General features: G+C 48.0%; 1 protein-coding gene across 1 annotated transcript; it reads right to left on the bottom strand.

Moving 5' to 3' along the window:
* Window positions 1-14,976, bottom strand: LOC144721518 (palmitoyltransferase ZDHHC16-like). Its single transcript, XM_078599188.1, has 10 exons — window positions 14,340-14,976; window positions 10,496-10,771; window positions 9,559-9,753; window positions 8,124-8,212; window positions 7,572-7,600; window positions 6,672-6,805; window positions 5,780-5,895; window positions 4,634-4,757; window positions 3,658-3,728; window positions 1-2,461 (listed from the first exon to the last, which is right to left on the bottom strand). Exons 2-10 carry the CDS (start codon window positions 10,712-10,714, stop codon window positions 2,341-2,343), a joined length of 1,098 nt encoding a protein of 365 aa, XP_078455314.1. The 5' UTR covers window positions 10,715-10,771; window positions 14,340-14,976; the 3' UTR covers window positions 1-2,340.
* Window positions 14,977-17,971: the final 2,995 nt, after the last annotated feature.

Below are 17,971 nucleotides of genomic sequence, written 5' to 3'. Positions count from 1 at the left end.
TGGCTTCTTCACATGTTTTTAATGAACAGATAATGCAAAGTCCGATGCTCTTTTGTTCAAAAGGGATGTATCAAATATTTCACCGAAATGGGGCATTTGGCCAACATTTTGTGGGTGTTTCAAAATGTTCTATTACCCTGAGCAGATGCCTTAACTAGGGCTGCCGCGATTTCATTTTTGCAAGATACGATAATCGAGATGTCAGTTTTCCCTTCCGCTGTGGCTGCAATTCGCGTTTTTATGCATTAATGGACTTCTAGTAGGAACGAGGACTAATCCGTTCAACTGCATTTTTCACTCGACACAAGCTGCCACAAATCTTCCAATCGGCGTCACTCCACGGTCTAATGCTCAACTGGCGGTGTTACGCAGGAAACGATCGATGAATCAAATGGACTACGGAAGCGATGTCGTATAGCCAGCATGCAATGAAACTCCGGAAAAGGTTTGACAAGGCATGATGTGAATGCGTAACAGCTATGTTTTAGAACTTTAATTATCAATATGATCTTTCATTTATTGCGATTTCGTAAATATGTTCTCGTAAAAGTCGATACTTAAACATAAGACGAGCGGCGACAATCGCGATATTTTGCAAGACGGATATGGTTATCGCAGCTCTTATATGATGTGGTGTAGTATCTCGACATCACGGCACCTGCTCAATGCCAAATATTTGAAACAAGTTTTAGGGAGGGGGGGAGATGGTGCCAGTGTGTGGTGTGTTAGGTGTGCATCTTTTTTGTGATGTGGATTTACGTGTGCAGTATTTCGAAATATATCGCTGTACATTGCGTGTTTTGCGTATCGGTGTGTGGTGCTTGCTAACAGCACTAGCACCAAAAGTCTGTTAAGGCTATACAGGGGATCTGGTTTTTTTTGCTGTTTGGGGGCGGTGGCGCAGTGGTTCGTATACTGCACTTGAAAGTAGGCGACCCGAGTTCGATGCCGGCTCACGAACAATAATAGTGAATATCTGAACCGGTCCTGGGCCTCCCCTAGGTCGACTAAGCCTCAAGTGGGTACCTGATGCAGTGTCGCCACTAGGGAGACAAAGGAAGCCACCCACCCCCTCGTGTACCGTGCCAGCCTTCATAGATGCTCGCTAACACCACTTGCCCCAAGTCTATTAAGACTACATGGGTCTCTTGTGGTGTTTTGTGAATGTGCGTCTATGCCACTGTACACGTGTGTGTGGATGTGATGTGGATGTATTGCATATGTATTTGCACGTGTGTGTCTATCTTTGTCCTTTGCAATGGTGTCCAGGGTTGTCAACCCACACGCAACACGTCAGGACATGTTAACGTCTCACTATGCGTGTGTGTGATACTATTTACATGTTTTGTGTGTATATTTACCTTTGTGACGCGTGGTGTTTTGCGAACGTGAATGTTTGCATTGGTGTATAGGTCTGTCAGTGCGTCGCACTTTTAGATGCGTTTCTGGGGCCGTCTGGAACACTCTTCCTAATGATGTGGAAGCCACTGGAGCTATGCACTTTGAAATCTGGATTGAAAACTAATTTCCTTAGAACTGCTTTCTGTGTTTAGTTTTTTGTCCTTCCCACGCACCTCCGATTAGCATGGTTGGCCCTGTACGGTGCGAAAGATGTTCAACATTCATGTGTGTTTTCGCCTTTGTGTTCATGTTTACTCCGATTTGGTTCACCCATCTAGCAGCCGGCCAAATATTTAGAGAAAAAATAAATCCCGATCTGTAATAATTTGTTCTTAATCCCACAGCATTCAGACGAGACACTGTGTTGGCAGTACATGCCCATTGGTCCATTAACCCCTGGCACAAAGCACCAATGTTGTTGTAGACAAACATGAAAGCTGTTATTGCTGATTCTTGATCTGTAAATAACGCCCGTTCATATAGGTCAGATATGCAGAGCGCGGACACGCTGCACAGATAACCTGGTGTCATCATAATTTACAATAAAGACTTGCAGCACTGTCGGACTGCACAAGCCGCTTCACATCATAGGTAGTCGCTGAGCGTTTTTGAGAGCAAGTTTTTCGGGTTCAAGAGGAAACCCTCTCTCTTTGCTTTGCCCAATGGGACAAACAAACGAAAATAAATCGGACATCGCCATCAACGCAACGGGCTGTGCTTTACATAAAAATAAAAACATACAAATACAAGATTAACCCGTAACACGTTTGATTCCCTGCAGCAACCGTCAGTAGAATGTAACAGTTCAAAATACTTCTTCGTCCCCACCCTCCTCTTCGTGAAAACCTTCAACGACGGCGGGTCGATTGCCGGGCGTTCGCTGCCCCACCACGGCAGTGCCAGGAGAGCCGCGGGCGGCGACGGTGGCCGTCGCGCCGTTCACACCGTGACGGAGGGGCCGTGGCGGTGCGCCGCGACCCAGTCGTCGGGCGGGAGCCACACGAGGCCGTTGCCCTGGGGCGCGTGGCCGGAGGGCAGCAGCACGCGCGTCAGCCAGTGGCTGGGGCAGGGAACGGCGGTGGGGGGGGGAGAGGTGGCAGAAGTCGTGCGCGTTAAGACGTGCGGTGGCGTGAGACGTAGTGGCGTACATGGCGTGCACAAGTAAGCTCGTCTACGTTTTACCGATCGCCATTGAATGTTCGGTTCTGAATGTGAGGGCCGATGATGTTGAGAGTTTTGTTTACGTATGCGGTGTATTGTGCCGTGACCAAGGTCTCCCTTGAAGAAGAGCCTTTTGGTTTCGTGACGATGATACGCAGGGTGAGTTGGGGCAGCGGTGGAACATTGGATGTAGCACTGTGTTATGAATCTGGAGACCTGAGTTTGATTCCTGACGAATGCTAACAATCAGTGGAGAGTGATATCTAAATGAGTCCTAGAACAACCACAATCACCAACCTGAATTGACCAGGGTGGTGAAGTATGGCCAACATAACACGGGGAGCCCTTCAGGACACCAATTGATTGACAACAGGGCCTGCAAATGATTCCCGTTATTACTCCTCACGGCGAGGAGTTCTACACACATGTCACACAAGACGCGAGTGTCACGTCTCGAAGAAAAGTGACAATTACAAGTGACGCGTAAGATAAGTATGACAACAACACGAGCGCCCAGACGACAATCGGCGTACAGGAGCGCGTCACGCTCTGCTGATATACGCCACCCCCACCTGCGACGAGAGTACGAATATCATGACATTCAAACACACTACTGTACTCGGATATGGGGCGCCATGGTGGCGAGATATTAACTACCTCGCCTGGTATGCAGGAGGTTGTGGGTTCGATCCCAACCCTGACGCCTGCTGTATATTTTGAGTTTCATGTCTCTCCCCGTGGTCGCATGGATTTATTTTCTCCGGGTCCTCCGGTTTTTCCCTCCACATTTAGAAACGTGCATTTAAGAGCATTTGGCTGCTATAAATGTCCACGTGATAAGCAACTTCAATGAACTATCAGTTGTGGCCAAGTGTCTGAAAAAGAGCCATGGAGCTCAGTGGGCCTTGCCTGGTAAAATAAAAAGTTTAGTTTAGTATGTCATATTCATACCCTATGACAGGGGTATATCAAATATTAGAATGAGATTCCAAAATATGACATTCGTATCAACTAAAGTACCTACCCGCGTTCAACACCTGCACAATCTACGGACGGACGGAGACTAATGGGACGCACTGTTCTGCCCGGACGTACCTTCTGTGTTTGACGCCGAAAAACTGCTTCCAGTTGCTCAGAGATCCGAAATGGTAGGGGTTTCTAAAAACCTGCGGGAACACGTGCAATCATCGGCGGGGGGGTGAGCCGTCTTAAGTACCGAAGCGTCCGCCACAAAGGAGCACGTAAAAGTTTGTAAATCGCCAATAAATGTTGCATATATATCCACAGGATAAAGCGTGAAGCAATGTAATTCTTTCTGCTGTGCTGGAATTTCTTCCAAGAGATGTTTTAGCCAAGTGGCAGAGATCAAATGCGATTGCAGAAATATTAACATTAGGGTTGAACAATATAAAGTCAAGCAGATACGTGACTTTACCGAAAGACCCAAGAATATAATTTTTTAAGTGAATTTTTCACTCATCTCGTGGCCAGAGCAAATCCAACTGAACCAAAGCAGAAAATAAACACTCCAGTACAGTACACACACACCCACACGTACCACTGGTACACACCTCCTGGAACTCGCACAATATATAACAACAACAGCCACCGTGACATCACGGCGCTTGTGCCAGGCTAGGTGCACTTTGAGGCCACAGTAGGTCATGGGGCATATTCAGTTGCTACGGATTGACTGAGATGACTGGCAGATGCACCACCAGTGCTCCCTACTGGCACAATAAGCAGTACACAAAAGACAAAGATGCTCCGTATAGCCTTAACAGACTGTTGAGGCAAGTGCTGTTAGCGAGCACCAATGAAGGCCGACATGGCACACTAAGGGATGGGTGGCCAACACCATACCCGGCTGCCTTTGTCTCCCCAGTGGCGATGTTTACACACCACACCAGGCTGAGTCGACCTACTGGAGACCCAGAACTGGTTCGGATAATCGTCACTGGTGTTGGCCGTGAGTGGGAATCGAACTCGGGTCGCTGGGTTTCATGTGCTGACTCGCGCATGTGTACACACAGTCATACGCGTACTGGTGGTTAATTTCTGTGACTCGCACCTTCCCTTTCTTGTGGAGGCGCGTGCGCTCCTTGCGGTTGATGTGGCGCTCGACGCTTGTCTCCCCGCGCGAGATGAGCGCTGCGTGCCACAGCGTGAGCGCCCCCAGCACCACCGACACCGTGCTGCCCCCACCCCCACGCAATGCACAGCAGCGGACACAACACTCGCGATTCGCAAAAACGACAAAGATTGCTATCGACGCAGCAGCGGCAAAAGCAGTTACAAACCCGACGACCCGAGATCGAGTCACAGGCCGACTGCAAAACCTATCCCAGGCCTACCCGAGGTAGCGATATATTAACTACATCGCCCGGTATACAGGAGGTCGTGGGTTCGATCCCGAACGATGCCTGTATATTTTGAGTTTGCATATCTCTCTCCCCGCGGTCGAGTGGATTCTTCTCAGGGTCCTCCAGTTTTTCCCCTCCACATTTAGAATCAACATGCATTGAGAGTATTTGGCTGCTATTAATTTCCACGCGAGAAGCCGCTTTATTGAGCTATCATTTGTGATGGCCCAGGTTGCTTCTGAAAAAGAGCTGTATAGCTCAGTGGGCCTGACCTGGTAAAATTGAAAGTTTAGTTTTAGGTTCATTCAGCCTGAAATTAGTACCGGGTGCGGTGCGCGTGAACATCAGCACTGGGGAGACAAGGGCGGCCGGGTGCGGTGGTGGTCACACCACCGCATCTCGTGCGCCATACTTGCCCCTGGTGGTGCTCACTTCACCCTTTGCCGTTCCGAGACGACTGCAAGTCGCAGGGTGCGAGTCCCGTTCACCTCTGAATCTCGGAACGCGCAAGCGGCTCGGCGTAAACTTTATTTAGAGGCATAGCGGCGTTGTTTTTAAAGGCACTACTCACCGCAGAGAACTGCAGCGACACGACCGCACTCCACAATAGCTGGCGCCAAACTGTGCCGCGCATGGCCTTGTGGGAGCCTCGGTACCGATGAAGTAATTTTATTCCGGTTTTTGTTTTTATTCCGGTTTTGTTTTGCTGATGTGCATGTACGTCATCGGAATTCGGAATGGAAACGGAAGAAAAACTGATTATGTACACGTCATCGAAATGAGAAAGGGGTTAACAGCACTCGCCCCAACCATACCATTACGGGCCACACAATGGACGTGTGTGAGTGTGCCACCTGGTGAGGACCCACACGAAGACGATGCTGTTGTGAACGTGGTCCTCGCGCTTCTCGGGCTCAGCCGTGGTGGACGCCGGGGTGAGAAGCTTGAGGGGTGAGTGGCTCGGAGCGACCTGCCGGAAAAATCGGGGGATGGGGAATCAAGCAGGCGTCCCACGTCGTGTACACGTGCACAGGTACAGCCGCTGACTGACACGTAGGGTGAGGAGTCGTTCGATCTGACTTGGATGTATGCATGTTGAACTTCTTTCGCACCGTACGTAGCCAACCGTGCTAATCGGAGGTGCGGGGAAGGACAACAGTGCGGGTCAGTGAAGCCGAACGGCGGAGCATATCAGACGCAGAAATGGAAGGTACAACAATGGGTTTTTGCTGCACTGTCCCCAGCTGACAACAATTTTCCTGCAGCAACTCACGGCACCTGTTCTATGGTTGCTCATCCAAGCGCTAGCCAGGCTCATCCATGCTCAGCCTAAGACCTGACAATAAGATCGAGGGAATATTGCGAGCGATTTGCTAACAGGCGACTTCAGTACCCGGAGAAATGACCACACAGAAGCGAATACCATTCAAAGGTCCCCATCATTTCCCGGTGGATGTTGGGAGTTTCACAAATCTGTGTGTTCCAGAATCTGAATCTCTTTATCCTGAAGGAATCCGATGGGCCATGAAGCTCTTTAACACAAATGTCCAGTAGGGGCGGGTCAGAAGCGCTACAAGAGATCCGGCTACCCTCGGTTCGAAAGTGCGTCATCACAGGCGCGTAACACAACGCACCAGATTTCCGCTTATTGTTGTTGGTGGTGGTGGCTATTGTTGTTGCTGCTGTGGGAGTTGGTGCGTAATGGCATTGTTGTGGGGGGGAAGGGGGAGCCGCCGAGCGACCCACCTGCGAGGACGCTTGTGTGCGGAAGTACGTGCGGCTGAGCGTGATGCTTGTGAAGGCACAGCCCATGGACATGTAGAGGCAGAAGGAGAAGAAGTAGCGGTGGTTGTAGTTTCCGACGCAGTTGTTGAGCCAGGCTGGCAGACGGGGCCGTTAAGGAGACCTTCTCCGCCAAGTTGACAGCCCACCTCTTTTTTCATTTAAATACATTTTAATAGCGTTTTTGTTTCCAAATATTTAATCCCGATTGTGCTATCGGTGTCGTGCCATCTCTCGCAGAGCAGCGCGACACTTCGTGTTTGAGAACGACCCATGGAAGTGGATATCACAGAGCTGCTTCTGAGATCCCTTCAAGTGTCCTCTGGTCCAGTGTCGGGCAGCACTTCTCACTCGCTTTAAATATGACATTTAGGTTTGGCACATGCCAGTAAAACTGATATTTAATATTTCGAATATGGAATGCATCCATATGAAAGTGCATAACCAAATGTATTGTGATGTTTACATTTGTACAATCATGGGTGGCTGGACTAAGCCTGTCAACTCACTAGACTTGGGGAATGTGTTTAATCGCAGGCGGCTGACTGGAATCGAACCCACGTCCTCAGCGTTGCCAGTCCAGCGGCCTGACCTCTGAGCCGCCTAACCACCTGCCCCCCTCTTGTAATGGACACGTGTTTTTTTTGTTATATACGCTTCAAACTCTCATTATCCTTTAATGAGCGTGTTAGCATCACAAGCAACATCTCAATCATGGAATCTGCAATTGTTCTGAAATATGATGCAAGGAACAATTGTGAGGTTGGGTTGTTATTTTTCACTTGCAGTGTAATTGATGGATGATTACAGATTAAAATAAACACAAATGGATCCAGAGCCCCCAGTGCGAACACGTCAGGATACGGCAGTGATGATCCATCTTCAGAATGCACCTGTAATCGAGAGGAAACGATCAAATGAACACGCTGGCGTTTGTCTAAACACAAGACAAAAAGTAAAATGGGTCGTATGTAAAATAACCGAGGGCCAAATCGGACTTTGAAATACAAAGACGCGTCACGTTAAAATGCACATCAGTCACCTCAATTTGTGAGTGGTGCAGAAGCACAAATAACAATGACACTGCCTTGAAAGAGAAATCAATAATAGGCGGTGTTTTGGGCATTGGCCCTTATTCACAGGACATGGAGAGGCCAGCCAGTGACACAAGTGACTTGCCAGATTAGCGCAAGCTAGGATATTTGCAGTGAGTCATATTTATTCAGGCTGTTCTAACCGTGGGCCATATGAAATGAAGGCACAGTCCACATATGGCCTGCGGGTCGCAGGATCCCCACCATCTGGTGCAGGACAACGGCAAGAAGTTCACACACTCCTGCCCAGCCTGCAGCTGGATAAAGCTCCCCCCCCCCTCACCTCCCGTCCCCACCGCGCCCCCACCCCTGGCCACCGCACCTGTTGCAGATGCTGCAGTGGTGCGTACGCGGAGGCTTGGGAGCGATGCACCGCTTGCAGATGGACACGGCCGGCAAGTCCACTTGGCCCTGCGAGCCGGCACAATGAGCGAGCGCCGTCAACCGCGCACACCTCGCCGTGCACGCCGCAGAGAACTGCCCCCCCCCCCCTTTAGGCCGCAGCAGTTTCATGGATTTGGGGGCCAGGCTGACGAGATGTTAACTACCTCGGCTGGTATGCAGGAGGTCGTGAGTTCAATCCCAATCCTGATCCCTGTATACTTTAGAGTTTGCATGTTCTCCCCGTGGTTGCGTGGATTTTTCTCCGGGTCCTCCGGTTTTCCCTCCCCATTTAGAAACGGGCGTTTAGAGCATTTGGCTGCTATAAATTTCCACTCGATAAGCCACTTCCTTGAGCTATCATTTGTGACCAGGTTGTTTCTGAAAAAGAGCTCTATAGCTCAGTAGGTCCTATCTGGTTAAATACAAAAAATAGTTTTATAGTAGTTTAGTACACTGGGGAATCTGAGCATTACCGGGTTACCACATTTCTTTGTTTATTAAGTTTTTGAATCAGTTGGCAAGGATTGCGCAAAACATAGCGCACTTTTCACCCAGGCAAGAAGGCAGCACAGGCTAAGTGTTTTTGACGTAACATTAAGACTAGCAATAACACAATTAAGAATCACAGTTAAGAGACAAACAACATTTATACTATAAAAAAAAGTTACGATTGCAGAGTGCCAGTTATTAGGTTAATGACGATGGCTATGGTTATTTAGTGCCATTATCAAGTAAAAGAGAACAGGTTATGGTTGTGTATGTTGAATATTTAGTGCGAATTGGTAAAGGAGCATCCGCTCCCAAGCCTCCGTGTACAGGAGCGGTTCAGATATCACTCGGCACCAGTGTTAGCCGTGGCCAAGAGTCAAACTCAGGTCGCTGGGTTCATATCGCACCGTGCCACTGTATGACCCATCACTACTATGCATGCAAATTTTATCGCTTGTGAAGGACTCTTTGCTGGTCTGCAACAAATTTTACGAAAACGAAATGTGTCCAATTGGTCGTTCACCAAGGCGATGGAGTGCTGAAATCAGCTCAGGTGCAGGTCGTGGTTCGATTATATTATTACATCGCAGAATCGTGAGAGATAGTGGCGGCTTAGGGAGGGCTTGTATCTATGTTGAACTTCTTTCGCAACATATGTAGAGCTAACCATGCGAATCAGAGGTGTGGGGGAAGGACAACTAAACACAAAAAGCTATTTTAAAGAAATTCATTTTCAATCTAGATTTAAAAGGCATAGCTGATGATGATCCTCCATATAGCATTAACAGACTGTTGGGGCAAGTGCTGTTAGCAAGCATGTATGAAGACTGGCCGGCAAGGCACACAAGGGGGTGGGTGATGTTGTTTGCTCGTTATGGGCTTACCGACGGCGGGTACCCGGGCGATGTTGTGAGACCCTTGTAGTAGTGAAAGACGATCATGATGAGGAACCAGTTGGAGACGAGGATGAGAGCGGTGCTCACCGCTGGGCCATACTCGGCCAGAATGGCGGGCAGCACGCACACGTAGCCCACGACCACCACGCACGATGTGAGCCCTACCACCAGCGCTACAAAGACCTACACACAGGCAAGAACAAAGATCCCACCGGATAGCCTTTAGCCGACTGTTGGGGAAAGTGTTGTTAGCGAGCACTGATACACACAAACGTACCGTACTCGCATACAAAAACAACAGCCCATTAACAGTGTCGGCTACATCACCACGGTGCCTGTGCCAGGCTAGGTGCATTCTTAGGCCACATGCAGGTGTTGAAGGCTCACTGACAGGTCACAGGACATAGCTACACAAACAATGACGGAGCACACAACCACCAAAAACGCATATGAACATGAAGATCCCCTGTGCAAAGCCTTTAAGAGATTGTTGCAGGAAAGTGCTGTTAGCGAGCACCAGTTAAGGTCAGCATGGTGTATGAGAGGGTGGGGTAGCCAGTCCCATGCCCAGCTGTTGATGTTAACACACTGCACCAGGTAATTACTTATGGCTAAATCAACTGGGGAAGGCCGAAGACAGGTTTTATATTTCGGTACCACTTGGCACTGTTACGCATGGTAGTCCGCATTAAAATACTATTCCAGGTTCAACTCCGCTGAGCTTCCAAGGTCTGATGACATCGGATGCATTCCGGCTGATATAGATCATAGGTGACTCTGCATTATTATCACGATACTAATTCCAATCAATGGATGGGATCGATCACTGAATATTCCTGGAGGCGACAGTTATGGCGACGCGTCCCCACCATGCCCTCGCCTCCCCCGCAACCTCAACACGTGCTCTCGCCCCACAAGTACGGACCAGGCCAAACCATCGCGTCAGGCGGTCGACGAGCCAGAAGAGCGGCTCGAACAGTGCGTCCACCATCGTGTCGTAGCTGGAGAACGAGTTGTACACAAGGCTCTTCAATGCCAGACACGTGTACGCCCACGTCTTCCCGAGGCCGCGACCTCGGCTTCTGCCGCAGCTGCCCGCACACAAGCGGCCCAATCCGCGGGCCGTCTGTGCCACGGCGCGCATCCCGACGGAGTAGCCACCGGGTCCAGGTCCAGCCTGGCGTGGTTGCCAGGTACAGTCCTGTGGAGCAGCAACAGAGTAGTGGTAGGTTCACCTGGGCACGCGGATAATGAGAGGAGCTTTACTCTGAGCTGATGCTCTTGCACTTGCTCCTAACACTACTGCTGCTTCTGCTGTTAATGCTGAATGCTGCTCTTTCTGTTAATGCTGCTACTATTACTACTGCAGTGCCGTTACTGTTAATACAGTTGCTGCTGTTGCTATTACTGTTAATGCTGCTGCTGATACCGCTGCTGCTGCCGCCGCCGTCACAGAAGCTTTCTTTTATAATCTCTGATATTGCTGCTATTGTGCCGCTGTTAATGCGGCCACTGCTTGTGCTGCAATGGATGCTATTGCTGCTGCTGCTGCTTCTTGTGACGCTATCGCTATTACTCTTGCCGCGCCGTACACAACTAAAATAAGGCAAAAAAACCACCTGTCAGCATCACGTGAGCGTACATCGCGTACACAGACTTACAAAGGAAAAATTTACCCGGTGAGAAATCCGCAACTTGTCCTTAAAGAGGCGACTTGGTCAATGAACAACCACAAATCTGTCTCGTGTAAACAGTTGACGGCAGGTGCCTCGACTGTGCAAAGCTCAATTGCTGTGAGTGGCGCACAGCCACATGTCTAAAGTAGAGACGCTGCATTGTGGGGACAACGTGAACAGATTAATTAATTATGAATGATGTGCGTGGCCTAATAACCATCCACACGAGTGTGGTGGTGCCTGAGACGGAGACTCCACCCTCCACCCAATGCTGTTATTCTTGCCATCAATAAGGTTGCAGACGAACAAAAAAATAATGTTCTCTTGTCAATTGCTCCCAAAAGTGTACGTCTCTCTTTGAGCCGTTGACTGTGAATCCATCACAAAAGCTTCGGTGAGGGAGCGGGGCACGAGCAGGCGGATTGGATAATTAATTAATCCGTGCATCTATCTGGGCCGCACAGGCACCCCAGCGGATGGGATTAAGAGCGATGACCGCCAATGCATCCACCTTTACCTTTCAAGCACGCAAAGCAATAGGATCAAAGTGACCAAGGGCTGCATATGGACTTTGTTTTTAATAATATACGTGAAAATTTAGTTGTCACGTGTAATTTGAGACAAATTACACGGCTGCTTTTTTATGTGCAAAAATGCACTTCCATTAAAGACTCATTGGTTTGTCTTTGTGAATTCAAGCTTCCAAATTACGTTCAGGTTTAGCATATTTGCGAGATTCGCGCGACAGAAAAATGTGTAATGCGAATCATGCCCACGTGCACTGCACTTGTCACACTTTTCTGTCTCGTGACATTTCCTGCACTTGGTAAAGCCACTGCTGGATAAGGGGCTCCCTTGCACATTTCGGTTATTCAAGATGTTATTTTACGATACTTCACACATCTGGTGAGTACAGGTTGAAGGCAGGGAGCATAGATTTGGGAGTATTCACAGTACAACAATGGATTAGGCTGCACTGCCTTATTTTGTTTTATCCAAATAAAGTTATCAGAAAAACGACTTGGAATAAAAACAAAGCCACAGATGGGATCTGACATCTGGATAGGTCTCTAGTATTTTATTATTATTTTATTTTATTTCTTTCGACGTGACTTTACCGAAAGAACCAAAGAGTAATTCCTGCAGTCACGAAAGCTTCGAATCTAGTTTGGATAGGTCTCTTAGGACAAGTCCTCTATCTGCACCTCCCGTTCATATGAGCAGATGGGATTAAGGGCGATTATAAACCGTGCATCGTCCCGTGTCTCTCAAACACCCACAGGCGATGGGATTAAGGCGACCTAACAGTTCACGCCGGTGGGTTCCACATCTCGACGGGTGAGTGTCGCCAATAGGCCCTATTGGAAGCCGTTTTGTGTCCAATATCAGGCAATCTCTATCCTTGACTCCGCGTGGTCGCCTCGCTCGCATGTTTAATAGTTTAATCCAGCCACGCGATTAGGCGGAATACTCCATGGCCTCAGAATAATTATTTCACGTATCCTTATTACCATGTGCGGGGCTACGTTATTGGGCAGCAGTGAGCAGTGAAGTAATAAGTAATATTTTTAAAAAACGCGCTTAAATGAAATGTACCGTACTATTTTATTTTATGTTTCTTTTTTTCACCTACGTGACTTTACCGAAAGAACCAAAGAGTATGGCCCCGAAGCTTGCCATAACGTAAGGGAACGTGGACAATTAGACCCAAGCCGAAAATAACATCTAAAAAATAATGTTTAAAAATGTTTTATTTTTTTATGATAGAATATAGCAGAGGTGGGACAAAGTCATTGTTATGCAAGTCACAAGTAAGTCTCAAGTCTTTGCTCTCGAGTCCCGAGTCAAGTCGAGTCAAAGATGAGGCAAGTCCAAGTCGAGTCTGAAGTCATCAAAATCATGACTCGAGTCTGACTCGAGTCCAAGTCGCATGACTCGAGTCCACACCTCTGGAATATAGTATTGTCATCAGTATGACACAAGTATACCAAGTTTGCAGTCGATGCCACATTGGGAAGTGGGTCAAAATTGAGTTACAAGATTTGAGGATACAACAACAGATGGGAGTGAAATAAAAGCGTGTAATAATATAAACACATCGTTCTGCTGTGCTGCCACTACTACCCCCATTCAGCAACCCGCGTAAACACCAGCGGTAGTGAATTATGGTCAAATAACCCCGACGGCCGGCACGGAGTGACGAGGCCCTCCCCACCATCCACTAGCGGCTTGACAAAGTTCTGTGACATAGGATTGAAAGTTCTGTGCCTGCACACTGAAGGCCCCCGCGACCCACACAGGCAGACACAGGGGTAAACAGACCCCGGCTCTAGGGGTCAGAGTCTCCGGTGTGACCCCGACTTCCACACAAACACTGGTGAGGCAGTAGTTAAAAAAAAAGAGACATCAGTTTCGCGTGAGCAATTACGACTGGGTCTGTATGCGCCCGATAAACGACAATGGAATCAACATTCTGGGCGTTGAATCTCGAAACCCATCACCTTGAAACGTTCAATTTCTGGAACTCACTTCACTGGAATCCAACTAGACTGGAGCCCGTGTCCTATTGAACCTCCTTTGAAAGTTGGGTCCACTGAACCGTAAGAACGTAACAACCATTAAACCGGACTACCCTGGATTATCAACAACCTGTAACCCAAGGCCATGAGACTACTGCCACCGCAGATTCATGGCAAGAAAAGCAGTGACCCGGTACAGCCCAGCCCTACTCCCCCTAGCCCACTAAAATCCTAAACATTAAACCTCTAATCCCTTAACCGTTAACCCCTAAATATAACCGCAACTCGTAAGCTCTTACCCCATACGTGTAGCTGAAGAGGCCACCCCCATTAATGTTTCATCGTCAAAAACCCAAGGTATGTCTGTGATTGATCTTAAATCTTGTCTGTGATGGTATTTTACAAAAATCTCCAGAGCAGTAGCCGTGTCCTACTTTGCACCCTCTAACCTGACCCATAGAACTCTAAACCCCCTTCCTGGTGAAATTAAACCCTAGGGTTGTAATTATTCAAACCGTGGTGTGTAGCATAGAAGAACCCAGCAGGAACCTGCAAGCCCTTGTAACCCACCCACCCTGTCGTTCCAGCAGCAGCAGCGGCAGCGGCTTCACCACGGCGCACTCAAAACTCCTCCTCCAGGCGGCTGGAGCGGCAGGGGTTGTGGGATCAGGGAGGGATCGAGGTTCTTGTCGGGGATTTTGCTTCAGGCTCGGTGTCCCGGCTGGGTCCCGGGACCACAACCAGGATTAGAACCAGGTGGTGAGTCCAGCAACAGAACTCGAGACCAAAAAAAAATCAGGTTTCCTGCAACTTGGGTCTCGGGAGCTTGACACCAGGAACCAGAGCGTGGGACCATAGCCTGTGAACAGGATCTGGGAATAGGAACCTGGCCTAGATGCTAGTCCCGAGACCGCCACTAGGACACGGGGACCCAGGTCCCGGTTGTATCCGGTCTGGGCCCTGATCCACAGGAACCCCTTTACAGCGACATGAGCGGCCGGCGCTTATGGCGACACGAAAATGAATACAATCCCAGGCCGGTGAGGCTGCTGCTGCTACTGCTGCTGTAGGCGCGGGCCACAACAATGCTTGTCGGTGCGCCGGGCGCGTCTCTGATTTGTAATCAATGAGAATTGGGGCAACAAACAACAGCAGCAGCAGCAAGCGTCAGCACCACGGCGACCCTCCCACCAACACCGCACCTCGCGAAGTGCACGAGGGGGGGGGGGGGTGCCCTGTCAGGGAGGGGGGGGGGCGGGGCGTGGCTTCGGAATTCCTACACCAGATGCGCGCCCACGCCGGCACCATGGCCGCCTCCGATTGGTCCACTCGATTAAAGAGGGTGGTGGGAGGGGGGGTGTGACCAATGAGCGCGCGCCCAGGCAGAGCGGTGGGGGGGGGGTTGCGCTGTCTATGCGCTCTATGAAATAAAAATGGGGGAGCGGTCAATTTTCCGGTTGGGACGTCTTGAAACCGGAAGTGGCGCGTTCCGCGGCCACGTGGCCCCGCCCCCACAATCTATCCCCCTCCCCCCGCGTGAACGATTTAAATGTTCAACGATTTAACCATTCGATTAGTGAAAATCGATGTTGTCGTGTTTACCTTTGTTTTGTACCTGTACAGCCAGAGTCAGGGGGTCGGCAAAAAAAAGAACAAGAGCCAGCTATTTTTTTTCTTCCAAATTACCTTATATAAATATTTAAAAAAATCCCTTAATGTTTTAAATGTGATGGTGAATACAAAACGGTGGTTCCTTAATGAATAACATCACGAAGCGGTCCTTAAATAGCCGCAGGTTGCCGATCCCTTGGCCTAAGTCTTTACCGACTGTCTCGTCCGTTTGAAGCATTAGCCAAAAGGGTAAACGTTGAGTAAACGTTGAATTAATCGACAATGATAGGTTCTCACACGATTGCATGCATTAATTGCGAACACGTGAATCGAACTGAATCTAAGAAAATCATCATAGGGGCCGTCCATAAATGACGTCACACACCGAAGGGGGGAAGGGGGGTCAGACATTTGTGACGATGTGTGACGAGGGGGGGAGGGGGGGTTTTAGAACTGACGTCACATCAAAAATGCGCAATTTTAAATAAATATATAAATAGCATTGTTATAACAACACTAATTTTTATTATTTTTTATTATTAACTATTTTATTATTTAAATTTACTATAAGGTCACCTTTTATTTATTCCATGAAGGAGCATTTTGCTTCTCCATGGGAAAATGGAGAAGCATACATTTTGTAAAAAAAATTAATGATTGTTATTAAACATTTTTATTGTAATAATTCTACCAGGGCTTTTCATTCTGTGGAAGGAATATGTGATTGTTATAATTATACACTCCATTTTACTTCGTTCTACGACAACGTTTCAAGTATTTTTTTTTATAGTTATAATTATTAAATATTAAAAGTCATTATAAGAGAATTTCAATGTAATATTCTGAACATCTGGAGTTTTAGTTAGACGTTGAATATTTTCAAGTGAATTTTATGCAAAATTTCAGCTTTCCAACGGCTCCTTTTTCATACGTGTTTTCTCCTACAACATCAGAATGCAGCGCCACATTGAATACGCACTACAATGACAATAGCTTAAAGTGATTTGAAGCATGTTTTATTTTAAAAATGGAATTACGGTTTTGGGGAGGTGGGGCAGAGCTTTGTGACGTCATATTTGAGGTGGGGTCTGACTTTTTGTGACGCCGTGTGACGAGAAAGAGAGGGGGGTCAAAATCGGCCACAATCGCGTGACGTCATTTATGGACGGCCCCATAGCCAATCGAATGGTTCCTCTCCTCCCTATCAAACCGCTTCTTCGGTGCTTCCATAAAAAAAAACACGGAGTGTGGTCCTGGCGCTGTTAAATGTATCTCCTCGCTCCCGCCTCGTGGCCCAGCGGTAGCGTGCTAGTTGCTTGGATGCAGAGGGTCACGGTTCGATTCCAGCAACTACATTCTGGTCAACACTGCACGTGTATTCACCACGCCGCGGCACCACGTGCCGTCCGCGTCACAGTGAACGTCCCAGATCCAGTGACGTCATTCAAAAGCATTAGGCCATTGTGTGTTGGCGTCATGGGCCAAATTAGAAACGTTACCTGCAAATTAATCGGGGTAATACATCGTACTGTATCATTGCCCCTGACTGCAAAAAAAATACTTGGCATGACCCCGGGTAAAATTAGCGGAACCTTTATGCTGATGACACTCAGCATTACATCGCAATTTACTGAACCCTACCTTGCTGTCCGTCCTCTCTTGGTTCTAAACGTTGCCAAAACTTACACAATTCTAAATAAAGACTCAAATTAGAGCGTGCACCTACTAAACTCTGACGAGTCATATGTGGCACATTAGGAATGGACCACTCTTTAATCATTTCCTCGTGCAGCAAGGGAGTAAAGTGTGGTTTTGTGAAAGTCTTTATGTGCTCTACAGTACATCAATACACGTGTGTACACCAGCATGCGATACCCGAGTTGGGCCGACAGGGTTATTGATTAACCGCACTTGTACGCCAGTCACATGGTTAAAGGCGACTCGGTTGAAGATTGATGTGTGTTAATTCTAGATTGTGATTTATTTTTTATTTTTTTTTGTTTTTATTTTATTTTCATTAATTTTGATGTTTTACCTACGTGACTTTACCGAAAAAAACCTAAGAATATTGATGTGTGCGACATAACGTGCTGTTGCATTTTACAGATTAACCACAATAAATGTATATTCTTGGTTCTTTCGGTAAAGTCACGACTTGGAGCACCGGCCCACGTCCTTCATTTCGAGTGTGCAACATATTTGTGCGAAAACTCGGAGTTGCCATTGCTGCAGGACTTTATATCGACATATGCACATCTTACTAACCCTAACCGCACCCACCATTTCCTTCCCTCAGCTGTTGAGACCCTTGTCCATGCCTTCATCACATCTTGGCTATTGCCACTCTCCTCCTCTTTGACCTCCCTAAATCATTCATCCCAAATGTAGTGGTCAGACTTTCTCACCCACACCTGTTCAGTCAGGGGCAATGATACAGTACAATCCATACTCGGATTTTTGTAAGCAAGCCTGAGTCTCAAGACAGTATTTTTTTCAGGCGGCTCCTGTGTTGGGATCTATCGCTGTGGGATTAATTCAGAGTAGCACACATAAGAGAATAACATTCGAAGGTATGCACAAACAGGTTCGGGATCC

Source organism: Lampetra planeri, chromosome 12, assembly GCF_965212315.1.
Source record: "Lampetra planeri chromosome 12, kcLamPlan1.2.h2, whole genome shotgun sequence".
In the NCBI taxonomy this organism is placed as follows: domain Eukaryota; kingdom Metazoa; phylum Chordata; class Hyperoartia; order Petromyzontiformes; family Petromyzontidae; genus Lampetra; species Lampetra planeri.
This window is presented reverse-complemented; position numbering and strand designations above follow the sequence as displayed.

Coding starts and splice junctions, on each gene's coding strand:
- LOC144721518 (XM_078599188.1), bottom strand. CDS start 10,714: ATGCGCGCCGTGGCACAGACGGCCCGCGGATTGGGCCGCTTGTGTGCG. Junction 6,806..7,571: donor GAAGATGGATCATCACTGCC/GTATCCTGACGT, acceptor CCCGTCTGCCAG/CCTGGCTCAACAACTGCGTC. Junction 4,758..5,779: donor TTCGTGTGGGTCCTCACCAG/GTGGCACACTCA, acceptor GGGTGGGGGCAG/CACGGTGTCGGTGGTGCTGG.